Raw genomic sequence first — 27,057 nt, forward strand, 5'->3', positions numbered from 1 at the left:
GAGCAGCGACGGCTTCCGGGTGGAGCGCACCTCTCTCTCATTCCTCTCTATGATTTCTCGGTCACGGAGCTACCCGCTAGAGCGAGGACCTCCAAAGAGAGCTGACGCCACAGAGCTGACGTTCTAGAGCGGCCCCTCCTCCGGGTGATGCATAGACATAATAAAAAAAAAAAGATACTTTAAAATTTTAATTGAGATGTCACCCCCCAGGACAGACTGTACAGCGTCGCACTACAACTTCCATGATTCCCAGTCCCAGGGGCCATTCAACGGAAGAGCTATAGCAGCGCCACAGCCCTCCGAATATCAATGTTCTTCCCACGAAGGTTTCCTGTCACGTCACTTCCGCTTTTTTCCAACTTCCGCCCCCGAGAGTCCGGAAGCGAGGGTAGCGGTCTCTTGGTTCTTGTCGCGCCGCTCCTTCGTCTCCCTCGTCATGGGGAAGACCGACTTCTTGAGCCCCAAGGCCATCTCCAACCGTATCAAGTCGAAGGGGCTGCAGAAGCTGCGCTGGTATTGCCAGATGTGCCAGAAGCAGTGCCGGGACGAGGTGAGGGGGGAGCCCCCAGGGGCAGGGGCAGTATATCTGGGCGCGCTGGTCGCCCTAAAAGAGGCCCTAGACCCGGATGTCCTTTTCCATCGTCAGCCACGAATCTCACTCGGATTTCGGTCGACTCTTCGCATATTTTGTGGTGGTGATTTGTTTCCCCGTGAAGTTTTCCAGGTTTCGTCACGGTGGCTCTTCATCCGAGTCTTGGATCCTATAATATGGGAAAAGGAGCTTTTGCAGGCCCAGCCATCCTTCTGTGAGACTGGGGGTCCTTTTCATTAGTCTTCCATTAGACCAGTGTTTTCCAAACTTGGCCACTTTAAGATGGGTGGACTTCAACTCCCAGAATTCCCCTGGGAATTCTTGGCTGGCTGGGGAATTCTGGGAGTTGAAGTCCACGAAGTTGAGAAACACTATGGTAGAACAAAGACTCCCTACCAGTTTAAGTCTGCCGAATTCAACCTGCGAAATGGGATGGCTGGGTTTGCACAAGGCGCTTAAGCTGATACCTGAATTAATTCATTCCCTGGGTTTGTACAATGCACTGGCCAGTAAACCAGCCACAGGGGCTGGCTTTGTACCGCATGCTGGGACACGAAACGCTTAACTCAGTCTGTTGGCTGGGTACTATTATTAGATCTTTAGCTGACAAGGCTGAATGTGTTGTGTGAACAAGGACAAATGGCTGGATTGAATTTGAATAAGCTTGGCAGAGGAAAGCTATTACAGTCTTTGCTGTTCTGATGGGTAGCTCCTAGTCTTGCTTGGCTGGTGTCTGCTTCTTGAAAGTTGTCAAGTTCTAACATATTATTTACATTTATTTATTTATATTTCAAATTTGTCACCACCTAACTCACTGCAGAGTGACTCTGGGCAGTTTACAGCAAAAACAATAAACATTAATTAAAATAGATAAATATTAATTAATTAAAATATGCTACAGTAACAAACTTCCTATCTGGGAATAGGAATTCATATCTGAGTTATCTGGGATAACTCTGGACTCGAGATATAACTCTTTTTATAGTGAGTTGGAAAAAATAAAGTTAAGTTCATTCCTACAAATAAAGCATGGTTGATTAGTTTTGCCCAGTATGGTAAACATTTACATGATATGGCTTGGGGCTTAGCTTGCTGTCGTGACATAGCTATAATCTCTCAACTTGGTTTAACCTTTTGTTGTGAACCTAAATTGTCTGAGTCAGCAGAACAAGTTTGTATACAGCCTGGAGCTCCTGAAGAAAGGGTGAAATATAACAATGATAAATAATATAGAATGATAAATTGTCAAGGCTGGCTATAGTCTTCCTATCCTAATAATAATATCTTCAAAAACATTGGTTCTAAATGTCCAAGGCTCTTGTGACTAAATCAGGCTTTCCACCTTAAACATTTTCAGAATCCACTCTCCGCTGTCTTGTTTATAGTTATTCAGGTGGCACCTATATAAACAGTTTGTGATGCACTTCGCTATCTTTTTAAGAGTCCTTGAATATGAGTAAAACAAGTCACAGTAGAAAAAACAATATATATATATATATCCAAGCCTCTAGGTGGCAGTGCTACTTTCTTTCATTGGCTTTCGCTTCGCTTTTCCTCTTTCCCAGACAGGGAGAGAGGAGAGAAAAAAAAAGAGAAAAGAAGAGAAAAAGAAATATGCTTCTTAAAACACTAAAAAAAAATCTTAGTCCTAATGCTTGAAATCAGAAATTATTGAGTATCAAACAGAAAAGCCAGTCCAGTTGAGTTTAAAAATGAAATAAACCACACTCTGCCAGATTCAAGTCCATAAAAAGGGAAAGTTAAATAACTAAAAAATTTTTTCCCAAAGGCTTAATCTCGCCGCTTAGTCCCACTTTTCTTCACTTTTAAAAATTCACTTTGGATTACTTAGGGTGTTCTCTAAGCAAAATTGAATAATAAAGGTCCATCTCACCCGGTTGACACACTTTCTTCTTCCGTTTGGAGCTGTCCCGGCTTTTGCAGTCTCAATGGCTGCCGCTCCGTCGCTGGTTTCAGGGACTTCTCCCGGATCAACCAGAGATTTTGCGATATCCCTGGGATCAACAGGACGTGCCCTATCTAGTCGCCGTCTCTACGGGACGGCTTAGGTCCTTCGGGACCGTCCAGCATCGGAGATATCAGCTGCGATCTTGGGAGCTCCAGATCGCACACCGTACCGCCGCGACGCCAGCTCCGCCTCCATTTAGTGGCAGTAGCGTACTTCTTGCTAGTGCCTTGGTTTTTTTTTCTTTTTGTTTTTTCCTTTTTTTTCTCTCTCTTTTTGTTCCTTTCTTCCTCTCTACCTTCTCTTCAGCTGGTTTTCTTTTTTTTTTTAAAAGAAAAGAAATTTAGCTTTCTTTTCCTCTTCCTTTAATTTTTTTTAACTGTATACTATTGGATTAAGGCGGACAAGTGCCTGAAGGTTCTTCCTTTTCCATTCCCTTTTATTTCCAGGTTTTTTTTTATCTCCTTTCTATTGTTTTTCATTCTCATTTTGTGGAATAGTATCTGTGGTTCTTGCCTTGTTCTCTCCCTCTTTTCTTTTTTCTGCAGCTTTAAGCATCAAGATGAGCAAGAAAATAACAGCCCCAATCCCATCAACGTCAGTAGCTTCCTCTTCACCCCCTGGGAGACAACGTTCAATTCAGACAATGATACAATATGAAAAAGAGAAGGAAGTGACATTACAGGCAATTATGCAAGAAATTCAGAAGATTGGAAAGAGGACGGAGAATATTGAGCATAGAATTGAAAAGACAGATGAAAGTATACAACAGATGATGATAAAATATGAGGAGAGATTTAAGAAAATTGAAGATGAAGACATACAAAGAGATAAGAAAATTGGAGATATCGATACTCGACTGAGTGAAGTCGAAAAAGCCAGGAGTGACTTGCTAGGATGGGAAATTGATAAATCAGAATACTATTTGAGATTTCAAAACATAGAGGAAGGAAAAGGTGAAAACCTTGCGGAAATAATGACAGAAATACTGGCAGAAGCATTGGAGATAACCACAGAAAAGATGTCAGATGGGATGGATGAAATTTTTCGTGTCTATACGAGATATGCAATGAGAAATAAACTACCAAGAGAAGTACACATAAGATTTACTAAAAAAACTATTGTTGTTGTTGTTGTTGTTTAGTCGTTAAGTCGTGTCCGACTCTTTGTGACCCCATGAACCATATTGCGCCAGGCCTTCCGGTCCTTCACTGCCTCCCTGAGTTTGCTCAGTTTCATGCTCAAAAAAACTATTAAGGCACAGATACTCCAGGTGGCAAGAGAGAAAACACTAAAGTACAAAGATAAAGAAATCGTAGTTCTGAAGCAGGTGCCAAGAAAAGTAAGAGATATAAGAAGGCAATATTCATTCCTGACTAAAGAGCTACTTAGAAGAGGAGTAAACTACAGATGGTTGATTCCAGAAGGTCTTCAGTTCACTTGGCAGGAACAAAGACAAAGAGTTGATACAGTCCAAAAAGCAGAGCTATTCTATTCAGAATTCTTTAAAGGAAAAGAAGAAGACACACAAAAGGAAGAATCGTTAATTGAGTTTCAAGAAGAAGGTGCAGCAGCAACTGGAAAAGAAAAAGAAGAAAGTGGGGGAGATGGTGTTCCCAGAGAACAACGAGAAGTAAGATCTACTAGAGCAATTAAACCCTCGTATAAAGCCTAACATGGAGGAAAGAAAATTGATTACGATCAATATAAATGGACTTAATCTGGCTATTAAAAGAAGGAAAGTATTTCATAAATTAGAGAAGTTAAAGTTTGATATAATTTGTCTGCAAGAAGTACATATCAAAAAACAACACGAATATTTGTTGCAGCAAAAAAACTGGGTAAATTATTTACTTCCTTGACACAATGTAAAAAAAGAGGAGTGGTCCTATATATTAGAGATACAATGCCAGCAGAACAAATCTATGCGGATGATGATGGAAGGATTTTGATGGTTGAAATAATAGATAATAATGTTAAAATTCTTTTAATTGCAATTTATGCTCCCAATGACAATCAAGAAGAATTTTATAGGAAATTACATATGAAAATAGCTGAATTGGACTATGTTAACATCTGTATGATGGGAGATTTTAATGGAATAATGAATGATCAATTGGACTATAAAACACAGAAATTGACAAAGAGAACTAGGAAGACATTGCCAAAATCCTTCCTTCGAATGATAGAAGAAATAGACTTGAAAGATGCATGGAGAGAAAGAAATCCAGCAAATAAACAATATACTTTTTATTCAGACAGACATACATCTTGGTCTAGAATTGACATGATATGGATGTCAGCGGACTTATTTGCTAACATTCGAGAAATTGAAATACAAACAAGTACTTGGGCCGACCACAACCCAATGGTAGTTATTTGGAAAGGACAACGGAAGAGATTTAGATGGACTTTAAATAATAGGATACTAAAAGAAAAAGATTTCAAACAAAAAATAGAGAAAGAACTTACCTTCTTTTTTAATGAAAATAAAAAGAGGATACATCATTACAGAATCTTTGGGATACAATGAAGGCTTATACAAGAGGTTTAATAATTGATTATACAAGGAAAAGAAACATAACGCAGAAAAAGACTTTTAAACTACTGGAGAATGATCATAAAAAATTGGAAGAAGAGTTACAGAAATCCCCGCAAAAAAAGATATTAAAGCGAAAATGGATCTAATTAAACATAAAATGGGATTAATGGAAAAGGAGGAACTGGCACAAAAAATTAGAAGTGCTAAACAGAATTACTTTGAAGATGCAAATAAACCAGGTAGATGGCTAGCCTATAAACTGAGAAAAGAGAGAGAATCAAAAGGATTAATCAATTGATAAATGAAGAAGGACAGATCTGCTTTGGTAATGAGGACAAGAAAAAAATTATACAAGACTACTATGGAAAATTGTATTATCAAGAGAATGTACAAGAAGAAGAAGTAAGACAATATTTACAGAAAGCGAAATTGCCTCAGATACCTAAAGACATTGAAATAATGTTAGAGGGGAATATAACTATGATGGAATTAACAGAAGCTCTAAAAAAGCAGAATGTCGGGAAAGCCCCGGGTCCAGATGGACTGCCAGTGGAATTTTACAAAACCTTCCAGGACATATTGAGCCTTCAACTATTGGAAGTTATGAATGAGGTTATGACAAAGAAGAGGATACCCCAAACATGGACTGAAGCATATATTACACTTATACCAAAGGAGGACGCTGACCCACAACAGGTTAAAAATTATAGACCTATATCCTTATTAAATTCAGATTATAAAATTTTTGCTTCAATATTGGCAGAAAGACTAAAAAGATATTTGAATAACTTTATCCATGTTGATCAAAACGGATTTTTGCCAAAGAGACAAATTAAAGACAACATGAGAGTAATTCTCGACACATTGGAATACTATGAGGCACATCCTGAAAAGCAAATGGCCTTGATATTTTTAGATGCACAAAAAGCCTTTGACAACGTGAATTGGCGATTTATGCTACTGCAATTGGAACAAATGGGCTTTGGTAGAAAATTTACCCAAGCCATTGAAACAATATATCACAAGCAGACTGCAAAAATTATGATAAATGGAGATTTAACAGAACAGATAGTCATAACAAAAGGGACGAGACAAGGTTGTCCACTATCGCCCTTGTTGTTTGTCTTAACATTAGAAGTGTTGAACAGGAATATAAGAGAAGAGAAAGAAATAAAAGGAATGAAGATCAAAAAGGAAGAGTACAAATTGCAAGCCTTCGCAGATGACCTAGTATTTATACTAGAGGACCCACTGGAAACAGCACCTAAATTAATTGAAAAGATAGAAGAATATGGAAAAGTAGCAGGATTAAAAATAAACAAAGATAAAACAAAGATATTAACAAAGAATATGTTAGCAAGGCAAAAGAAAGAATTGGAAGAAGTCTTGGAAATACAGGTCACAAACAGGGTTAAATACCTAGGGATATATATTACACCAAGATGTAGTACATTGAAGGAGGATAATTATGTTAAACTTAAACGACAGATTGCAATAGATCTGACAAAATGGGAGAATTTACAATTATCAATGATTGGGAGAATATCCACTATTAAGATGAATATATTGCCTAGGATCTTATATCTATTCCAGACAATTCCAATTCGTTTAGGGAAAGAGTTTTTTGATGATTTAAATAAAATTGTATTGAAATACATCTGGCAGGGTAAAAAGGCAAGAATAAAGCTTAAATTACTACAAGATGCAAGAGTAAGAGGTGGGTTTGCCTTGCCTAACTGGGAATTATACTATCAGGCGACAAATCTGATGTGGGTAAAGGACTGGATAACTTTAAGAAATAATAGACTATTGACCTTAGAGGGACATGACCTGTTGTTGGGCTGGCATGCTTTCTTATGGTATAAGGGAACGAAAACACAGGGCTACTTTAGAAGGCATTATATTCGAGAGGCATTGTTTTTAAACTGGGAGAAGACAAGAAGACAATATTATTTAAAAGTTCCACGATGGATATCCACTATTGAAGCCTTTTCTTATTCAATAACATATAAAAAGGAACAAACAGTTAGATATACTGAGATATTGAATGAAAAGGGTGAACTTAAAACTATGCAAGCGTTGGAAGAACAAGGTATAAAAATGAACTGGTTCTCATATTTGCAAATACAATCTAGATTCGATAAAGATTTTAAAGCAGAAGGTATTTATGATGAGCTGACTGTTTTAGACAAAATTTTGATGGGTACTGATGAAAAGGTGATTAAAAAACTTTATGGACATTTACTAGAATTTAAGATGGAGGAAGAACAGGTTAAAGATACAATGATCGCATGGGGGAAAAATTTCGGATACGGAATTGATTTAGAGAAGTGGCAAAAATTATGGTCTCAAAACTATAAAATGACAATGTCAACTGCATATAAAGAAAATCTGTATAAGATGTTTTATAGGTGGCATTTACCTCCAGCAAGGATTGCGAGAATGTACAAGAACAAGTCTGATAAATGTTGGAAGTGTCATCAGAAGCCCGGTACATATTACCATATGTGGTGGACATGCCCAGAAGCTAAAAGATATTGGATTAAAATCCACACATGGTTGGAAAAAATGATAAAACAACATATAGACTTTAAACCAGAGATATTCCTATTAGGAATTATACCTGAAACATATAGTAAAGAACTGAAATATTTGATTGTAAATGTTCTGACAGCGGCTAGAATTGTATTTGCTAAAAATTGGAAAAATGAAAAAGTACCTATGCAGGAGGAAGTCATTAAGAAAATTATGGAATGTGCAGAGATGAGTAAATTAACATTTGAAATTAGAGAGCAAGAAGATAAACAATTCTATATGATATGGGATTTGTTTTATCAATGGTTGGATGAAAAGATATAGTAATGTAATAGATCAGCAAATTATATAATAGAAACTTGACAAACTGATATAAATTACTATATATATATATATATATATAATCAATGGATAAAAATGATATAAATCCTATTATGAAAGCTGGTGTTATAGACTAGTAACAAATGAATAATAATTGATAATTGATAAATATATAAATATGTGTTAGATAGATGACATGAGATTTTATATAAATGATGAGTGAAGATTATGAAAGGATGGCACAAATGATTGGTAACTGGCTGACACACGGTTTAAAATGGAAGATGGTTTTTTTTATGCTTTTTATGTTATTGTTTGTTTGTGTTTGTTGTAAAAAATAAAAAATTTATGAAAAAAAAAAAAAAACATTGGTTCCTGTGTTGGTTGAACCAGAGAAATAAATGTTGGGCTTGATAGAGTGATCAATCTGATCCAGTCAATTTATTCCTCTGCTCACTTTCCTACAAGCCACACACTTAAAATAATGAAGTCAGACGGCAACAAATTCAGAAGAATTAAAAGAAAGGGGATCTTCCTCAAATAAGCGATTAACCTGTAAAATTTGCTTTGACAAGAGGGCCAGATTTTAAAGAGGCACTAAACAAACAATGGAGAACAAGCCTGTCGACGTGGATGTTTTGTTATGGTTGTGTGAAGTTTCTATGTTCTGAGGCAAGACATCTCTGAATGGCAGGTTCTAGGTAGCGCTGATCGGCTGTCCTCACGTTCTAGTTGCAGGCTTTCAAAAAGCACCGGATGCCCACTGAGGGACAGACTGGTGTATTAGATTGTTAGTCTGATCACACAGAGTTCTGAGGTTCCAATGAAGGCAGGTCTAATGGCTCTGGAGAGTGTTGACTTCAGGATGTAGCCAAATCTAATATCTGGAAATTGTTAAAGGTTGCCACTTGGGATGAGCCTAGGATTGCTGCCATCTTTTGGGGTAAACATCTTGTGCTTTTGGTTGTTCCTTGTCGCCTTGTTCCTTCATTCTTTTGTCTCCCTTTTTTTTAAAAAAAAAAAAACGCTTTAACTACTTATGGATATCCGTTCAAGGTTTGCAAGGGGATTTTGACTTCGTTTTGGTGTCTTTGCAAATGCAGCGCTCTTGCCTTGTTTTTCCAGAATGGCTTTAAATGTCACTGCATGTCAGAATCGCACCAGCGACAACTGCTCCTCGCCTCCGAAAACCCTCAGCAATTCATGGATTACTTTTCAGAGTGAGTTTGGCCTATAACTTGACATTGCATTTTACGAGCTGCTTCTGCCTCAATTTGTGCAGCATGATGGCTGCCGTTGGTATACTTCAGTGCAAATATAAGATGGGTTAAAAGCACTTCACACACCTGTGGTTATTTCTCGGGACAAATTTTAGAATCTTCTCACAGAGTAGGAGTGGGGGGGGTTGTTTGTTTGTTTTAAATTAAGCTTAAATAAGGCTCTCCTCAAGACTAACTCATTGTCCATCAAGTTATCCTCCATTTTGGAGCCAGAATATCCATGTCACAAAGTGATATTTAAGCTTCATGTTGCTTCAGAGAGAGAGAGAGAGAGAGTTCTCTTTCTATTATGGCTGACAAGGGATCTGTGTTACTCAAAGGCTGTCATATGAATTGAACTAATGCAATTAGAGTTGTCTTAATTTGTGCAGGGAACCAAGGAGGTGGCCTTGAAGCAAATATTCAAAACTGTTGTGCAGACAAAGTCAAAAGCATTCTTTAAGTCCTAGGAACAGAGAAAGTGTTAAGAAGAGGCTTAGGTTGCCTCCGCCGCCCTGATCCACTGGGGCGTAAGAGGGAGGGGAGGAAGGGCACAATCAGATGTTACTAGATCCTGTCTCAATAAAGTCAAGTTCTAGTCTTCCTATGGACTATGGAGTCCGTTTCCTGGTCTGGTCTACCTTGTTAGGCCTGATGTAATGTATTTGTTAATGTATTATTAATGTTAATGTATTTGTCACAAGTGCTTATATCACTTGTATAAGTGTACTTAAAAGAGATACTGTAACTATCTCTTTTATGTTCCTCTAGGGAATTCCGGAATGATTTCCTAGAACTTCTCCGGAGAAGATTTGGTAAATCACTTTATTTATATTAGATCTGGAGACTGCCCAACTCCCAAAAGACACTGGGTGGCTTAGAATAAAAACCAAGAAAAAAACCTGAAGCGGTAAAAAACGTGCCCATCCAGAAGAGGAAGACAACTAAACATACCCTGAGCCTGCAAAAATAAAGCCAGACTCAGCATCCACCCAAACCCTGGGCCCAGAAGCAGAACCAGATTTCAAAAAACGTCTGCCTGTGCCAACCTCGGGGGGGCGGGGGGGGCTGTTCCAGAAGGCAGGCTCCTCCACTGAGCAGCCACAATAAAAATCAAGCTTCTTTAGTTCAGTTGGAAACGTTTCAGCTATCTCCAAGCCTCTAATCAAGAGCATTTTTTTTTCTAGGAACAAAGAGGGTCCACAACAATATAGTATATAATGAATATATTAGTCATCGGGAACACATCCATATGAATGCTACCCAATGGGAAACTCTAACGGATTTTACGAAGTGGCTCGGGAGAGAAGGTAATGCTGTCCTTGAATGGATCCCTTCTCGGGAGGAACCCAGATGCTTGGGGCAACTGAACAAATCGCTGAGCAGAAAGCCTTATTGATAAAATGGGTTAGCCTTGTAAATGTATTACGTTTAACATCGGGTTGTAGAATTCCTATGCTGGGAGGCGGATGAGTGGGCGGTCATTTGAATACCACACCTAAAGCCCCCTGGATGGTTTGTGGAAAAAGAAAGGTGTGAATCTCAGCCAGTACATTATATCAGGTTAATGTTTAACAGTCTTTTAACCAATTATACATATACACAGTGCCTATATATGCACTTTGGAATAGATTGAAGAACTGTACAGTATAATTGTTTCAATAGATATTTGAAGCTAAGCGGGAGCTAACTTGGATAGGAGACCATCTAGAGATCAAGGCTCTAGGCCAGACTGGCCATCAAAAAACATCTCAAAGAAGGTAGCAGTAAGCCATTGCCAGGCAACTGCATGGCTGAGTCTGTCATCAGCAGGAGTTGAGGTTGACTCAAGGACATCTTTACAGGGGTGTTCCCATTTTGGTGTGTAATTCTAGAACTTCCTTGTTTCTTCTGGGAACCAAGGCTGTAACCATGGCAATGTGCTTCTTTAAGGCCTCTGCAAAGTCGACGAAACACCCAAAGGCTGGTACATCCAGTACATTGACAGAGACCCCGAGACCATCCGTAGGCAGCAAGAGCAGGAGAAAAAGAAAAAGCAGGATTTGGATGATGAAGAAAAAACTGCCAAATTCATTGAAGAGCAAGTGAGGAGGGGCTTGGAGGGAAGAGATCAGGTGAGGCAAAGTCTAATGTCTCAGAAACCAAGAGAAAAAAGAATGGCTAGTCCCCATTTTGGTATTCCTTAGATCTGTGTTCAAAAATTTAGTATTATGAGGTTGAAAGAAAGGGGATCAGTCTGTCTTGCAGGCTTTCATTGCACAACAGCAAGTGGAACATCAAATAAGATTGATAGCTATAATATGCCCACCAGCAGCTTTTTTCTGCAGTTGTTTCTCAGTGTGTCCCTGCTATAAGTCAGATCCTAGACTTATCCCCATTCCCCTGAGCGTTTTGTCTACCAGACCTTGTTTAATTCCTTCTGGGTTGCAACAAAGTTGATGCTGACCTTACGATAACGATGTCTGTGTTTTCCTGAGAACCACAAATCCTGAGATGGTTCTCTTTTCTCATTGCAGGAAGAGCCAGTTTTCACAGAGCTGAACAGAGACAACGATGAGGAGAAAGGTAAATTATTTTTATTTATTTGTTTAAATTTATTAGCTGCCCAACTCCAGTGGACTCTGGGTGGCACACAAAACTAGAAAAAACATAAAAGCTGCTAAAAACATAAAATCAGACAGACGACCCAGGCTAAAACAATCTGGTAAACAACAAAATTAACAAAACAAAACAGGGATCTTAAACAAATCATAAACCTCAATCCCAGGTCTGGGGCCATTTGGATGGGTCATCCTGTATATTGCCAGACTTCATGGGGAAAGAAGAATTCACAGGGCAGGCAAAAAGAAACTTTCTCCTGCGATTTATTTACGTACTTATTTATTACCTTTCTATTCTTCCGCAATCAATTGACTCCCAGCAGCTTCCATGATATAAGAAATACCTATTAAAGCATCCACGGTACATTTTAATCCACCATATTGATTCTATAGTTCTTGTTTATTTTTGAAAACGGTTGGCAAGCGTGGCATTTGAATTTATGGACTTGCCCGTGTGGTGCAAAAAAAAAGTGATCAATCTTTTTCCTTTTAGTGACCTTTAATTTGAACAAAGGAGCAAGCACTTCAACTGCTGCAGCCCATTCCAAAGGCAGGCAAGTATTATTATGGCATTTTTATCCAATTATTGCTATTATTATTAAAATTAGTAAGCCACTGTATCCTTTCAGACTCATGGTGGCTTACAGCATGCCAACATCCAATAAATACCTGTAGCCTCAAATAAAAACTTGGCATAGTACAGCTTCACAAAGAAAATCAATTGACCTTGAGCCCTTGTAGAATGCAACAGTAAAAAATGCAGGAAATAAAATAAGCAAATAAATAAATGTAGCTTTTTGCCCGGCTGCAAGCTTGGGAGGCTCCACCCCCATGCTCCTGCCCTTCTGGGACTGAGATCCCTGTGTGGCTTGTGCAAAAAACAAAACAAAAAAACATTGGGTTATCCTTCTGCTCTGAAATCTGCTTCCTGTTGTGGCATCTTGTCTATCTTAGCATTATACACACACACACATATACATACACATATACTGTACATATACACACACGCATACGTACATACACCATTACTTTGCCCAGCAAACAAGATATGCATGGTCAGAAGCTTCCCTTTTTGGTTGGAATCATGGCCATTTTCTTGACCGTTCTACAAATGTAGTTGCTGCTCTTCTGAATTCAACCCTGCCCCCAATCCTTCCTTTCCGAAAGCCATTGCCTCGGAAATGAACCTAATTGAGCAAAATTGGCAGAATTCACCTAAGTTGCATCATATTGCCTAATCTTTCCTCTGACCCATGGAATTGCAACTCAGGAGCAAGGGTTCAGGAGTCTGGAAGGATGAAAGCTGTTTCTGAGAAAGTGTTGAGATCTGGCCATGGCAGCTGGACTGGAGGCTATCCACCGTAAAGTTGGAGCAAAAACTCTAGCCCCATGTCCTGAGTTTGCTGGTCTGATTGACTCATATATTTCTTAGTTACCTTTCAGATCCCCAGGCTTCTCAAGGCAGCTCATTATATAACATAAATTTGATCCATTTGAAAATGTCCATTCATGTTTTAAAGATCATTTCACATATCTATGAGCAGCTAATGCCATTACAGGTAGTTCTCAGTTAACAATAGGGACCAGAAAATTGGTCATTCAGCAGGGTGGTTGTTAAGTGAGTCATCATGTGACCAGACCTGATTTATGATGGTCATAAAGTGAATCACCATGGTCGTTAAGTGAATCGTGGTTAAGCAAATCCAGCTTCCACAATGGACTTTTTTGCCAGAATTTGCTTAACGACCACATGATTCACTTAATGATTGCTTTATGACCATTGTAAAATAGTTTGAAAATTACAATCACATGACTGCGGGTGTGGTTTGACAGTTTGCGACAGTCGTAAGTGCGAGTAGAGGTTGTAAAGCACTTTTTCCAAGGCCATCATAACTTTGAACTGTTGTTAAACGAACAGTCATTAAGCAAAGACTACCTCTTTTTATGTTAAACCGGGGTGTACTGTTCTGATTTTGAAACTTTTTCAAAAACTTCAGCAAGAAAGCTACCTGGCCTTTTCAGGCTAGGTTTCCTAAGTACCCTCTCCTTGTGTGAATAATATGAACCCTTAAACAGCTGGTGCTCTGCTCCTGGGAATTTCCTGCCCCCCACCCCAGCCCAGGGCAAGCAGAGCATTTGACTTCTCAGGTGAATCAGAGCCAGCTCACATTCCATGCATTAGTATTATTCTCTGACTCTGGAAGAAAAACTTAACCCACTTTCCATGCCAGGGGACTAAGCAAAATCACACCCTCGGGTCTGGACAGGTTCTCCGCCACAAGGGTATTCATCTGTGTCTGTCTTCTTCAGCTTGGTTGGCCCCGGCATGATGAAGGCGGCAGGAGCAGCGCTCCCAGTTAAGCGCAAAGAAATTCCTCCAACTTCAAGGCAGACTAAGGAGAAGAAGAAGAAAAAATCTGCCCTTGATGAGATCATGGAGGTGTGGTGGGGATCGTTACTGATACATTCTGCTTGGTGATTATTATAAGCAGGAACAATACTGAAGGTGGGCAGGGGAAGTGAGACAACCAGAGAACTTCTTTTCATGTTTTGCCAAGGTGCCCATCCAGTTATCTGGAGCAGGGAGGACTGGTGCCAATATTTGGGGGCGGTGCTTCTGCTCATAAGAAAATGGCAGAGGAGATCAAAGTCAAAGGGATCACAAAACTCAACTCCTAGTTTAGTTGTTTAATGGAGCATTGCCAACTAGTTCCATCTTCTGCATTGGTCAGATACCATCTTGGGTCTTGTTTCCAATTCTGGGCATCCTCTTGAAGAAGGGTAGTAAGAAGAATGGCTTCAGAGTAGAGTAGCAAGGACTTGCAAGCCTTGAAAATTAGATCCTTTTGTGGAATTTGAGAGAAGAGGGCATCCTTGAGATAACTGAAAGGATGTCCCACAGAAGAAAACCAAGATCTCTTCTTTCATTCCAGGGGGCAGGACACAGTCTATTAGAATTCAGTTACAGGAACAGGATTCCAGTGGGTCACCTACCTGTTCCCTGTCATCCTAATATGAATAATGGTCTTCATTTATAGCAGTGTTTCTCAAACTTGGCAACTTTAAGACGTGGACTTCAAGTCCCAGAATTCTAAATTGCAGCAAATAAATGCAATAAATAAATGAAACCTGGCTTGGATTTAATATCTCCCATTTACCCAGTTGTTACAGCTCTAATAAGAGAGTTAGAAGGAGATGGTTAGACTAGTGTTTCTCAATCTCAACAACTTTAAGATGGGTGGACTTCAATTCCCAGAATTCCCCAGCCAGCATGCTAGCTGGGGAATTCTGGGAGTTGAAGTCCACATGTCTTAAAATTGAGAAACACTGATTTATAGGAAGGTAAATTCCAGTTATATGTTGAGGATCTATTTTTCTCCAGCCACATCTTAAAGTTGCCAAGTTGAAGTCCACGTCTTAAAGTTGCCAAGTTTGAGAAACACCGCATCACCGTATCTGTTTGTTTGTTTTTTTAAATCAGCAATGGAATTGAGCAAAATGATTGTATGAAGCCTAGACTATATTTTGAGAAGGTCATTAGGGACACTTTTGATAGAAGATTTGCACTGCAGCACAAAACAGTGATCAAAATTCCTCAGTCCATTTTAAGAATTCTAGAATCTAGATAACATGATGAGGACCTCTATCACTAAGAGTACCCTCACTGTTCCAGTTACCGCTGACTCTCTGGAAGTCCCAAAATTCATTATTCAAAAGTTTTTTAGCATGGCAGGATATCTTCCCAACATTATCTCTAGTTGATCTCACTCGCAAGGCCAAATTGAACCCATACAATTTTTTATTTTTTTTTTACTTTCCCTAGTTTGAAGAAGAGAAGAAAAAATCTGCCCGAACAGAGCACTGGTTACAACCTGTAAGTATCCAAGTGGTTGTCTGGATGCTGTACTAATGTATTTTCAGAGAATGAGTAGCTGGGTGTTTCATCTATCCCCTTTACCATTTACAGTGCTCTCTTGTGTACAGGATCAAGGATTTGGGTTTTTTTTTTCCTGTTCGGATTTACCTCTGTCAGGTTCTTGTTTAGCTGGCAAACTATTATTTGAGTTGTCCTACTTGGACTCTTAGACAGAAGTATCTGCACAGCAATAGCAAGAACAACAACATAATCCCTGTTCATGGAAAACCAGCAAATTAAGGAAAATATATCAGTCACGAACCATTTTTTGCTGTGCTTTCTCTGTACAGGAGACTCTGTTCTCCTTCCCAGTCACAAGAACCAGCTTCACTTCCTGGCTATATCTTAACGCTGCAGAAGAGACATGAGATCTACCTGCATGCCATTAACCTTAATCTCTTTTCTAGGAAATTGTGGTCAAAATCATAACCAAGAAACTTGGCGAGAAATACTACAAAAGAAAAGCTGTCGTTAAGGTGAATACAGAGCCTTTTGTTTGCCTCCAAAATAATGTTGGTCACAGATAGGGGCAGTGTAGGGTGATTGGAGCAGGTGTAGAGGAAGGCGCTCCGAGGGAGGATGGGTGCTCAGAAGCCCTCTTTATGCAGCTGGGACTTCCCTCCCCTTCCCAATGCATTGTTCCCTGCTGGCTAGGGATTCTGGGAGTTGAAATTCAGGACATGTAGAGAGCACCAGATTCTGCATGCTAAACTATAACTCGATTAGAAGATCTGAAGGAAGGTTAACTATAGACCACCTTGTTATTGAATTGCACAACAGTTTAATCCATCAACCACAGCTGGCAAACCAAAATGTTCAGCCAACATGGAAAGCCAAAACAGCTACATTAAAGCTTAATGTGATGGCCTGGTTCACACAACCTGCTAACACATAACGTGGCTTGTTTGTTGGCATTGTGAAGTGCAAATGAACCATGGTTTATGGCTTCATGCGTTTTGTACGGTAGATCCAGCCTGTGACTTCTTTCCTCCACTTTAAGAATAATCAGTGATGAATTTTTCCTTTAACATATGTTTATTGATGTAACAGGAGGTAATTGACAAATACACAGCAGTTGTAAAGTTGATCAGTTCTGGAGATAAACTCAAACTTGACCAGACGCATCTTGAGACAGTGATCCCAGCCCCAGGTAAGCTTTTTGGCAAGCTAATTCTTGTTAAGAGGAACCCTGCTTTTAAATTTTTGTTCCCTGGGCTGTCTTCCACTCTTTCTCATTTGGGGATTGTGGTTAAATGTGACTTCTGAGATCATGGTCAGCTAGTTAGGGCAGACATTGGAATCTGAGGTACCATTTTTTCATTTGCAAAATGTTTTTTGTTTCTATCAGCTACAAAGCTGTATGAAAGATGTAGCTGTTGCTGATCAATCACAGTTAATCACTGGGTATAATGGGAAATAGGAATAACCTTGAAGGACAGGAGGAAGAACTGCAACCAAGACAATGGTTAGATAAAAGAAATTTGAGTCCAAAGCAGAAATGTAATTTGAGAAAGTGTCTCAGACTTGACCCTCCCTAGTTCTCATGAAGATAAAGGGAGGGAGGGAGGGAGGGAGGAAGTGTACTCAGATTTGTAAGATTATGTTATGGTAACCTTATAATAAAAGTAGTATTAGCATTCATAACTTTGGTTTCCTAGTCTGGTCTACCAAAGGACTGTCACTGGGTGAGCTCTGTTATCCCCTCAGCAGCATCTGGTGGACCTTTTCTGGATTCAAAAGCTAGGCAAGGTTGTTTCTGGTTAGTACTTGGGTGGGAGTAGGCTGTGGGCTAGTCCAGAAACATTCTGGAAAAAGCAGTAACCAACCACTTCTGCACTATTGCTGAGAGGACTCCATGGACATGTCCATAAAATCATCAGGAGTCAAGCTCAGTTGAAGAAGACTACATTTCACTAGCCACTTCAGCTACATCTGTCATTTTTATTTACTCCCAACAGATGTTAAGGCTGCAGACCTGTACACTTTTACCAGGTCAGCCCCACTGAGCAGGATGTGGTTTTCAAGTACAGATCTTTCAAATAGCCTTCTAAGGCCCCCGCTTCAACATTTCTGTAGATGTCGTTCTTTGGGAATGCTTCATTTCAGATCTCCATTTTTGAAAGACCATTTGAGAAGCCAAATGAGTATTGTGCACAACATAGCAAAACCATAAACCATGATATACTATTGTACTTGGGTTCATGCATAACACTAAGGTATAAAGTGTGGGATACTAGCTGAAATGGGCAGGTTCACCTTGTATACTTAAACCAAAAATAAAGAAATGGGGGCTCAGCCCAACCTGTGAACCAACCCATCTCTATTGTTGCAGAGTGGTTTAGTTAACGTTGCCCTTAGGTTTTGCTCATCGGGTTGGGAGTTCAAATCCCATTCCAGAATCAGAGGCTCACAGAGGACCGTAGCATTAATAAAATGGAGAAGAACATAATTCAGGGGTCATAGAGATTGACTCCAATATCTTGAGATCAAAGAATGAGGGAAGAGCTGTATCCAAGAGGTTAACAGCTAGGCCAAGCATAGGAGGAAAGTATTGGGTTAGATCAGTGTTTCTCAACCTTGGCAACTTTAAGACACGTGGACTTCAACTCCCAGAATTCCCTAGCCAGCATTCTGGCTAGGGAATTCTGGGAGTTGAAGTCCACGTGTCTTAAAGATGTCAAAGTTGAGAAACACTGGGTTAGATTGACCAACAGACGGGCTTGGTGTAGGTTAGATTCACTCCTTTCTTCTTACAGGTAAAAAGGTGCTGGTTTTAAATGGAGGTTACAGCGGAAATGAAGCCACATTACAAGGCATCAATGAGAAAACATTTTCAGCAACGGTACTGATTGAATCTGTAAGTATATTTTAGTAGTTGCGTAATATGTCATTCAGAAATGGGCAGCTGAGTCCTGTACTTGTTTACTCAAGATCCTTATAAGAAATTTAGAAAATGGGTTAATTCAGTTAATCAAGGGTTTTGTGTAAATGCAGTTGAAATGTTATTCCTTTGGCCTGGCTGAATCTTGCCTAGATTCTAAAAAGATAATAGAAGTTAGCCATCGCTACAAACCTTTCACCTCTGGATGCTTCCCAAGAGATTTAGCCCTCTGTCATATATGTATGGAGATGAACTTGATTGATTGATCGATTGATCAATTGATTATGTGCCATCAAGTCAGCGTCGACTCTTAGTGGCCACATAGATAGATTTTCTCCATGATGATCTGTCCTCAACCTGGTCTTCCAGGTCTTCCAAAGGTAGACCATCACCAGTGTAACTGAGTCCTCCAGTGTGCTGCTGGTCGTCCTCTTCTTCTCTTTCCTTCCACCTTTCCCAGCATTGGTGCCTTTTCCAGTGAGCTGGGTCTTTGCATAATGTGTCCAAAGTAGGATAATTTGATGTTGGTCTGTTGTGCCTCTGGTGAGATGATCCATTGTTTTGTTTTCTTGGCTGTCCACGAACTTGAACTTTCTTAGGACTTCCTTTTAACTTCCCTCTCCAGGGACCTCTGAAAGGACGTCAGGTGGATGGTGTTCCATATGAAGACATTTCCAAGTTGGCCTGAATGGACCAAAAGAGTTGATGGAATCTGTGATGAACACCTCTTGAACTGGCTGCAGATTAAGAACCCCAGCATGCTAAACTCTATGTATGAGTTGAAGCGTCAACTTCAAAGAGCAAACAAGATTTCTGAAGGATGCCCTATAAATGCAGAACATTGAATCCTATATTTCCCTTTCTATACCAACCGTTGGCAATATTATAATAGTTTCTGTTTCCCCCCTATTTACTGCTGGAAATCTTGATTAGATTGGTTCACCTGTAGCACAGTAGCAGCCATCTATAGTCCTATGGTCTGTAGAAGATTTTGCAACATACGTTTCCTGCAGAAATTGAAACCATCTGTGGTCAGAATCATCGTCTTCCTGTAGAGTGAAGTTATGACATGGTGTTAAAAGTTCAAGGCTGCCAGCGAAGAGTTTAGCTTTCTTACATGCTAATAGGGAAATAGCCTGCCACCTCATTGTTTTTCAGCTAATGGGATGGACCAGCAACAGGATGTCTACCAACCATGAAAAGCATTACCTGCCACCACCACCCTGCCAATTTTTTAAATGGCCAAAATTTTACAAAAACATCAAACCTTGCAAGATGTTGGTGGTCATGCACCAATCTTGCAAGCGAAGTTTACCAATCCCTCATCTAAATCATACGGATTCTGACTGCATCAAGAGGATCCTCTGAGAGCTCCAATTTCTCTTCTCTTCTCTTCTCTTCTCTTCTCTTCTCTTCTCTTCTCTTCTCTTCTCTTCTCTTCTCTTCTCTTCTCTTCTCTTCTCTTCTCTTCTCTTCTCTTCTTCCTTCCTTCCTTCCTTCCTTCCTTCCTTCCTTCCTTCCTTCCTTCCTTCCTTCCTTCCTTCCTTCCTTCCTTCCTTCCTAGCTCCTCCTTGTATGGTAGAAGAGGCTACCAAGCAGCCCTTTGCTTCTTGCAGGACCTCCTAAGTAGCCCAAAGATCTGATCCCATGGTTATTTGGACCTTCTGAATTCAGCTACATCCTTGGACCCATTTTTGCACTGCAGTGTTTAGTGATGTTAAAATATTTAGAGAAGGGAGACTTTGCAGCGAAAGCTGTATGCTTGGAAATCCAGTTTTCTCTATCTGGGCCTCCACTATACCATTATGTGGCTCTTCTGAGCAGCAGGAGCATCGATAGATTGTTTTTTAAAAACTGTATAATGATTTGTACATAACAGAGAAGATGAAGTTATTATTTTATTGGTGCAATGTTTTAACACTTGAGTCTTTTCCAAAGTAATAGAAATTGACTTTGATGTCCTAAAGTTGGCCCATGGCTTCATTATTTCAGAAGATAGACTTCAGCTTCTGAACCTGGGAATTAATTCAGTTGAGGTTGTGAATCTGCAGTTTGTGCTCTTCAAATTTGAATTCAGAAGAGCGGAGTCTTCAGATCACACCGAGATCCAGTGTGATGATCCAGGTGGTTGTCACAGTCCACACATTGCCCAAAGTTATCTAGCCAAGTTTTAGCAAATTGGAGCTGATCTATATTTATGGTATAATACTAATCCCTAGTTTATTGTCATCCAAGCTGTCTTCTCACAACATGCTTAACCAGGTCAGTTACAAACTTAGTAGATGTATTCTAAACTTTGTTTCTACCTTGACTAACTTTCTTGTGGTCCAGCCTAGGACGCAAATGCAGCCTGATTGGTTAGTTCATGCTTCAGTGTATTGCTCAGATCCAGAAAATGGATTAATTCAACCAGGTTAAGGATGTTGTGTGAATGCAGCCGCCGCTTTGCTTATAGGCAGCGCAATGACTGGGGGATCTGTGTGACCACCTCATTGCCCCATCAAACTACAGGAAGCACAGAGTGGTCATCTGGCTGGAGGTTTGCCAGGGAAGGGGGAGGAGAACCCCTTTCAAGTTGCTGGAGAAGGAGGGTACCTATAGTATTTTAATGAGTATTTTCTTACGGACATGTTTAAATTGCAGCTACTTTAAATCTTCTGGCCTGCAGGTGGCAGGGCCCTTCTGCCTCAGTCCCACTGATGTTTGCTTAAGGCAGTGTTGTCCAAACTTGGCCACTTTAAGATGTGTGGACTTCAACTCCCAGAATTCTGGCTGGGGAATTCTGGGAGTTGAAGTCCACTCATCTTAAAGTGGCCAAGTTTGGACAACACTGCCTTAAGGCCTTGTTTTAAAGTTCTTAGGTACAAAGTGAACAGAATGCAGGATCCCAACAGGGAGTTTGTTATTTTAATTCTGTTTGGATACATGGTCTTTATACAGTCAGGAAGAAAATAAAAACATTTTTTCTACGTGGGGCAGTGACCTTTGCTCACATTTGCTTTCAAATGCAACTTTGCTCAAAAGTTGAATTTTGGGTTTGCCTTCAGTGAAACAGTGTCCACCATGGTCACCAGACATCCCTGGAGAGAATAATTTCAGGGGAGGGGGGGAAATGGGCAGCGTTATGCCGAAACGGGAGGTGATGAAGCTCTTCCCCAAAGGCTTGCACGAGCGAGTGGCTACAAGATGAGTTGCATGGCCATTTGGACAGTTTCCTTGCCTGCTTTAAAACTGAGTGCTCAGATGCGCTTCAGATAGCTGTATAAATTAGGGACGAGGTAATCCCTGTAGTGGCCATCAAGGAAACCTTTGCCATTGTTATGTACAAACCAGCACTGGACGTTGGTCCCAAACACACGGTCCAAGCGATAATCTTTCTGCAGACCTCTGCAGGGAGATACAAATACACGTAAATCATGATCGCGTACACCTACGCTTGACCTCCTAGACCATGGAAGACTTAATCATTGGAAACAGATCTCAGAACTATTTATTTCTTTGGGGGAGTGTAGATCGGCTTAGGTCTGATTCCTTTTGCCAAATCAGTCTCATTCAGATGGTTGATTTCTTTATTCAAATCAGGTTGTCGGGTCAAACAACATCTGACATTCCTGCCCACAATTGAAGATAAAATTGATCTGATTTTAAAAACTGATTTACTTGGGAGATTCAATTGACTCGTCTTTGCATTGATTTTAAGATCTTTTACAGCCCTTATATTTGAGCTTGCAACAGCCCATGTCCAGCTCAGAACAATTGTTCTGAGTTCAAAATGGGTTGTTCTGAGATTCCCTAAATGTTTTGATTCTGCTCTGTCTGACAATGCTGGAAGTGACCCACCGTGAAATGGTTCTGGGTTTTGAGCTGAAAATGGAACTGTTTCCATTCAGAACTCTTCAAGCAATTTCAAACCCCATATGGAGCACTTGGGGTTGAAACCCTTTCAAATTTGAAAACTTGTGCACCTGCACAAATCCACAGGTGGCATTTTCTGTCAATCTGGGAGGTGAAAAGAACCCTAACCACTATGGAAGTCTATCTAATATACTGACCAATGTATACAAAGTCATATATGCAAGGAAATTGCTGCCCGCCACACACCTCCAAGACTCCAGAACGCTCCAAGAAAATCAGGCCACGGCTATTTCCACTTGGGTAGCATTGGACAAAGCCCAGTATTTGTCTCCAGCTTTGGGGATACCACATAGGCCTTTTTCACTTTCCAGAAGGGCCCTGAAGCTGGATGAAGCCCAGGGCCCACTGGTGCTGGTATTTAAGGTACACTGTGATTCAGGAGGCAGTGCATAGCCAACCAGTAGCCCTTAATTTCACTTCCTCACCCCACCTTAAGATCTGTCACCGTCTTCACGGCAGACAGCAGCAAATTCCACAGTTTATCTGTGCATTGGGAAAAGAGTTTCTTAGACCTGAATTTGCTCAGTCTCTATTTGCGAGAGAGAGAGAAAATAATGCCCACACCATGTTTGATTCTACAGGCTTCTATCATGTGCCCTTTACCTGTTGGTTTTCAGGCTAAAATGCCCCGGATTCTGGGATGTTTCATCATGGGAGGGGCTGCCCCTTTCAGCACCTCTTCCGTACACATTTTAAGAACTAGGTCATAGCCTCACGTAAATCCTTTCACATGACTTTACTTGGAATCTTAGTAAAGTCATGTGAAAGGATTGATGTTAGGCCACAACCTATTAGCAATTTATTTTCATTCCTTTCCCTCAATATACCTAGCCCAGAATTTGCCAGTTGCCCATCTGCTGCACACTGGCATTGATCTTGAAGTATCCACCATGATTTCAAGTTCTCTCCATGGTCAGTTTCTGCTAAACTCTTCAACAACTTTTCCTGGGAGTTCAGTCGACCAACACACTCACACAAACATACACACACACATAGCAACAACAGAATTTGGAGGTCTTTAGGTGCCTCAGATGCCCTACCGGGTGACTGTAAGCTTGTGGCCTTTCACTTCCATGGTAGCATCAGATTTCCCTGGATCTTGACCTGGTCTTTCATTGTAGATGAGTACATCTGGTTCACGCATGAATTGACCTGGGGAAGAATTTTGTAAATGTTGGTGAAGGTGAAATCATTAGTTGAGATGTTACAGTCTTAAACATGGTGTTAATCCTGAAGAGTCTGTTGGAAGAACTAAGCTACACTAAACACCAAATCCTGTAGCCTTGCTACTAATTATACATACTGCATGTACAACAAAGAATCTTCTGGCACACCATAACGCCTAACTATTTCATTATCGTTAAGCTTTGATGGATCAGTTTACTTCATCAGATCCATGGAGAAAAGTCCTAAAAAGATAATATTATATATAAGGGTACTTGTTCTTGATGAGCAAGAGGGAATCATGAAAGGAGAAGTGAAAAATAGACTTACTTGAGATTGTGATCATAAATAAAACAACAGGTAGGTGGGACAGAGGCACTGTTGCACTGATTAGTTAGCTAACACTAATAGTAGGATAAAACATCTCATTCTGATCAATTCATGAGAAATAATGCCTTACAACTTTCCCCAACATGGGTGCTATCTAGGATGTGGTCTTCCTAAAATTCTCCGCAATGGCCATACTGGTTGGGAATTCTGGGAATTAAAGTCCATGCACCTGGCCAGTGCCCAGGATGGCGAAATCTAAATATATAGTAGTAGAACTATGTGAATCATGCAAAATCCAACTTGAATCACTGACTAGGTTAAGAAAACCAGTGAGATTCACCCATTTGAATTGATTCACAAAATCAGTCTTGTGTTATATTGTGATTCAAATCAAAGTGACAGATCAGGTCATTTCCGTTTGATTTTCCCCATCACTTTGGGGGGGAAAAATTGTTCCTGCACATGCACAACAGCATGGAAAACCATCCAGATCGATTCCATGGTATCCAATACCTTTAACAACTCAGACTGATTTTCCAATTCTGTTCAAAAGAATTGGAATCCACACTTTGGTGAATCACCTCCAAATCAAATTTCTGAATCAATATTTGCACAGCCCTTGAATTTAGAACAGGAACTGTACACAAGCACTGTGTGATGGAATGGAATTATGAAGGCCAGGCTCAGGGAGATAAACATTTTCTTAGCTCGCCAGAACCGCATGAGAGGAACAAGAGGATGAGACTGGCACCTCCCTGAGGAATTCACACTGTTGTGGCTGGAGGACTTTGGGAACTGGGGTTTTAGTCTGGGAAGATTCTTGCTAGAGGTTGTAGCTAATAAACATAGCTGGACTGAACTGGCATTGTCTCTTGGAGTTCCTTGGGCTAGGCCTGACAGAAACAGAGATTCTAGGCTATTTCTTCGGAAATCAAAGCAGAGTTTTGATTCTCCCTACAGCAGAGTTCTGCCCTTGAGAAATGATATTTTTTATATAAATGGAGAACTTGGCATATGCCAAAGGAAGCCACCAACCTCCAGTCTTATCTCCAGAACTGTAATGGAATGGAATTATGAAGGCCAGGCTCAGGGAGATAAATATTTTCTTAGCTCGCTGGAGGAGTATGGGGGCTACAAGAGGATGAGACTGGCACCTCCCTGAGGAATTCACACTGTTGTGGCTGGCTGACTTGGGAGATGGGGTTTCAGTCTGGGAAGATTCTTGCTAGAGGTTGTAGCTAATAAACATAGCTGGACTGAATTGGCATTGTCTCTTGGAGTTCCTTGGACTAGGCCTGACACACTGCATTCTTCTCTGATAATGTTATGCACAAGAGAGAAACACATTCTTCTTTTCCTATCATGCCTGTTTTAAGAAATGGTTTCTTCTTTTCCCAGTTTCTACTTGCTGTCATGCTGTCTAAAGGTAGAAAGAGCCATGGAACCACCTCCCACATCCAGCTTTACCAATAAGGCCATGCACAGTGGAGGAGAAATTATTTGCAGGGGAGATGTAGATCCCCAGGAAATCCACATTGACGGGATGCTTCTTCCAGACCCGATGGAGTAGGACCATAAAGGTCAGATCCCCATCTACAGTGAGAGTGACGTTGCTCTCTTGCTTCACTGAGACCAGCAACCTGAGAGAAGAAGACAATGAAAGGTGTAAGGTCCTGCTTGGAATCATCTTTGGGTGACCATTGCAGGGCCTGTTCAGATCAAGAGTCTCTCAAGCTTAGCCCCAAGCATTAAAGGATGAATCTGTCAGTTCCTGCTTCTCCTTGTTACAAACATGTCACATCCTCTCTCCATTTCTTATTCAGGTGCACACAGCAAGTAAAATTCATCAAACCAAATTTTGCACTAAATGTCTTCTCCACTTTGATGCACATTTCTCTAAACCCAAGCATTTTTGTTTGCATTTTTGCCTATTGCGTACATATTTTTACACATAGGTGCACACACACACACACATACATACCTGTACAGGTCATCATTAGTAAACTGTGTGTACCTACCTACCTACCTACCTACCTGCAGTCTGAAAGAGGAGAGAATTAGTGAAGGATTCAGGGATGATTAAAGGTTCTGAATTTGGAACAGATCATTATTTGGTCAAGAGTAGATCTGGGAAAAAGTAGATATGGAAGTAAAAGAAAGAAATGGAAGAATCAAGAGTGAAAGTAGAATTAAGAGAAAATACAACTAGACTAGGCAAGATAAACTAATCACCCAACCCAATGAATGGAAAACAGACGTAAGGAAAAAGGATGTGAAGCTGCTTGGAATAGAGGCTGAAGAATTAGTTACAGAGTGAAAGAGAATGACTGCTTCAAAATATGAGGTGAGTGGAAATTATTGCTCAGTGTGTGTAAAGATAGCTTAGTCATAAAGAAAGAAGCCAAAGATTTTGATGGGAAAAAAAGATGGCTTTCAAAGTGGGTGAAGCTAAACAAGGAGACTCAGCAGACTGAGTGGAATTAAAATAAAAGTGATGGAATGATTGGAAATGAAAGTGAAGGGGGAGCCCAGAGGAAGGAGTGTTTTCAAGGCCTGTATCAGAATGACGGTGATATGTCGAAGAGTTGAACTGAAATGAATGCTATGCATGCTACTGTACAAGTAAAGTGATAAAAAGAAAATCATAAGTGTCAAGAGAACATTGAAAAAATCGTAAGGCTGAAGATGCAGGTGAGTTAACTGGAGAAAGACTAAAATAGGAATGCCTATGGAATGCCTTAGCTAGTAGTTTACTCTATGGGTGAAGAGACGGCATTCATGTCTGAAGACTGGAAGAATCCCATTACTCTCCATCCACACCAATAGAAGAGTAACAAGAGCAAATGCAAAATCTACAGAGGGATTAGCTGGGTGTGTGTGTGAAAGGAGAGGAGATAGAGTCAAGAATGAAAGGGGGTTCAGAAATATGGATTGAACACAAACATGAGTACTAACACATAGCAAAATAAATACATAAAGGAAGAGTGAAAGGGAAGATGGAGAAAGTTGTAGATAACTGGAGTCAAAGGAGTTTTC

At 40.2% G+C, this 27,057-nt stretch overlaps 2 protein-coding genes across 4 annotated transcripts in view; one reads left to right on the top strand and one right to left on the bottom strand.

The window, feature by feature from the left end:
- The first annotated feature begins 347 nt into the window (after positions 1 to 347).
- Positions 348 to 25,639, top strand: KIN (Kin17 DNA and RNA binding protein). Of its 2 annotated transcripts, none has more exons than XM_088141409.1 (13): positions 348 to 550; positions 9,082 to 9,176; positions 9,987 to 10,030; positions 10,403 to 10,525; positions 11,148 to 11,329; positions 11,732 to 11,780; positions 12,309 to 12,369; positions 14,126 to 14,255; positions 15,639 to 15,689; positions 16,139 to 16,207; positions 16,782 to 16,881; positions 18,488 to 18,588; positions 25,420 to 25,639. In XM_088141409.1, the coding sequence occupies exons 1-13, from the start codon at positions 437 to 439 to the stop codon at positions 25,492 to 25,494; spliced, it is 1,194 nt and encodes a 397-aa protein (XP_087997535.1). In that variant the 5' UTR covers positions 348 to 436; the 3' UTR covers positions 25,495 to 25,639. The 2 variants fall into 2 exon arrangements, with proteins under 2 accessions (XP_087997535.1, XP_007438536.2); XM_007438474.4 differs by lacking the exon at positions 25,420 to 25,639 and adding an exon at positions 19,238 to 21,410.
- The window catches only part of ITIH2 (inter-alpha-trypsin inhibitor heavy chain 2), a 43,589-nt gene continuing 38,034 nt past the window's right edge, over positions 21,503 to 27,057 (bottom strand). For both annotated transcript variants that reach the window (XM_088141406.1, XM_088141405.1), the window contains 3 exons: positions 25,489 to 25,661; positions 23,568 to 23,679; positions 21,503 to 21,999 (listed from right to left, as the gene is read on the bottom strand). In XM_088141406.1, the coding sequence (XP_087997532.1) occupies positions 21,852 to 21,999; positions 23,568 to 23,679; positions 25,489 to 25,661 (433 nt within the window). In that variant the 3' untranslated portion in view covers positions 21,503 to 21,851. The remainder of the gene's footprint in view (positions 22,000 to 23,567; positions 23,680 to 25,488; positions 25,662 to 27,057) is intronic.

This window comes from Python bivittatus, unplaced genomic scaffold, assembly GCF_059951505.1.
Source record: "Python bivittatus isolate LINGU-HERP-01145 unplaced genomic scaffold, Pbiv_v1 ctg000330_np1212, whole genome shotgun sequence".
Lineage (NCBI taxonomy): Eukaryota > Metazoa > Chordata > Lepidosauria > Squamata > Pythonidae > Python > Python bivittatus.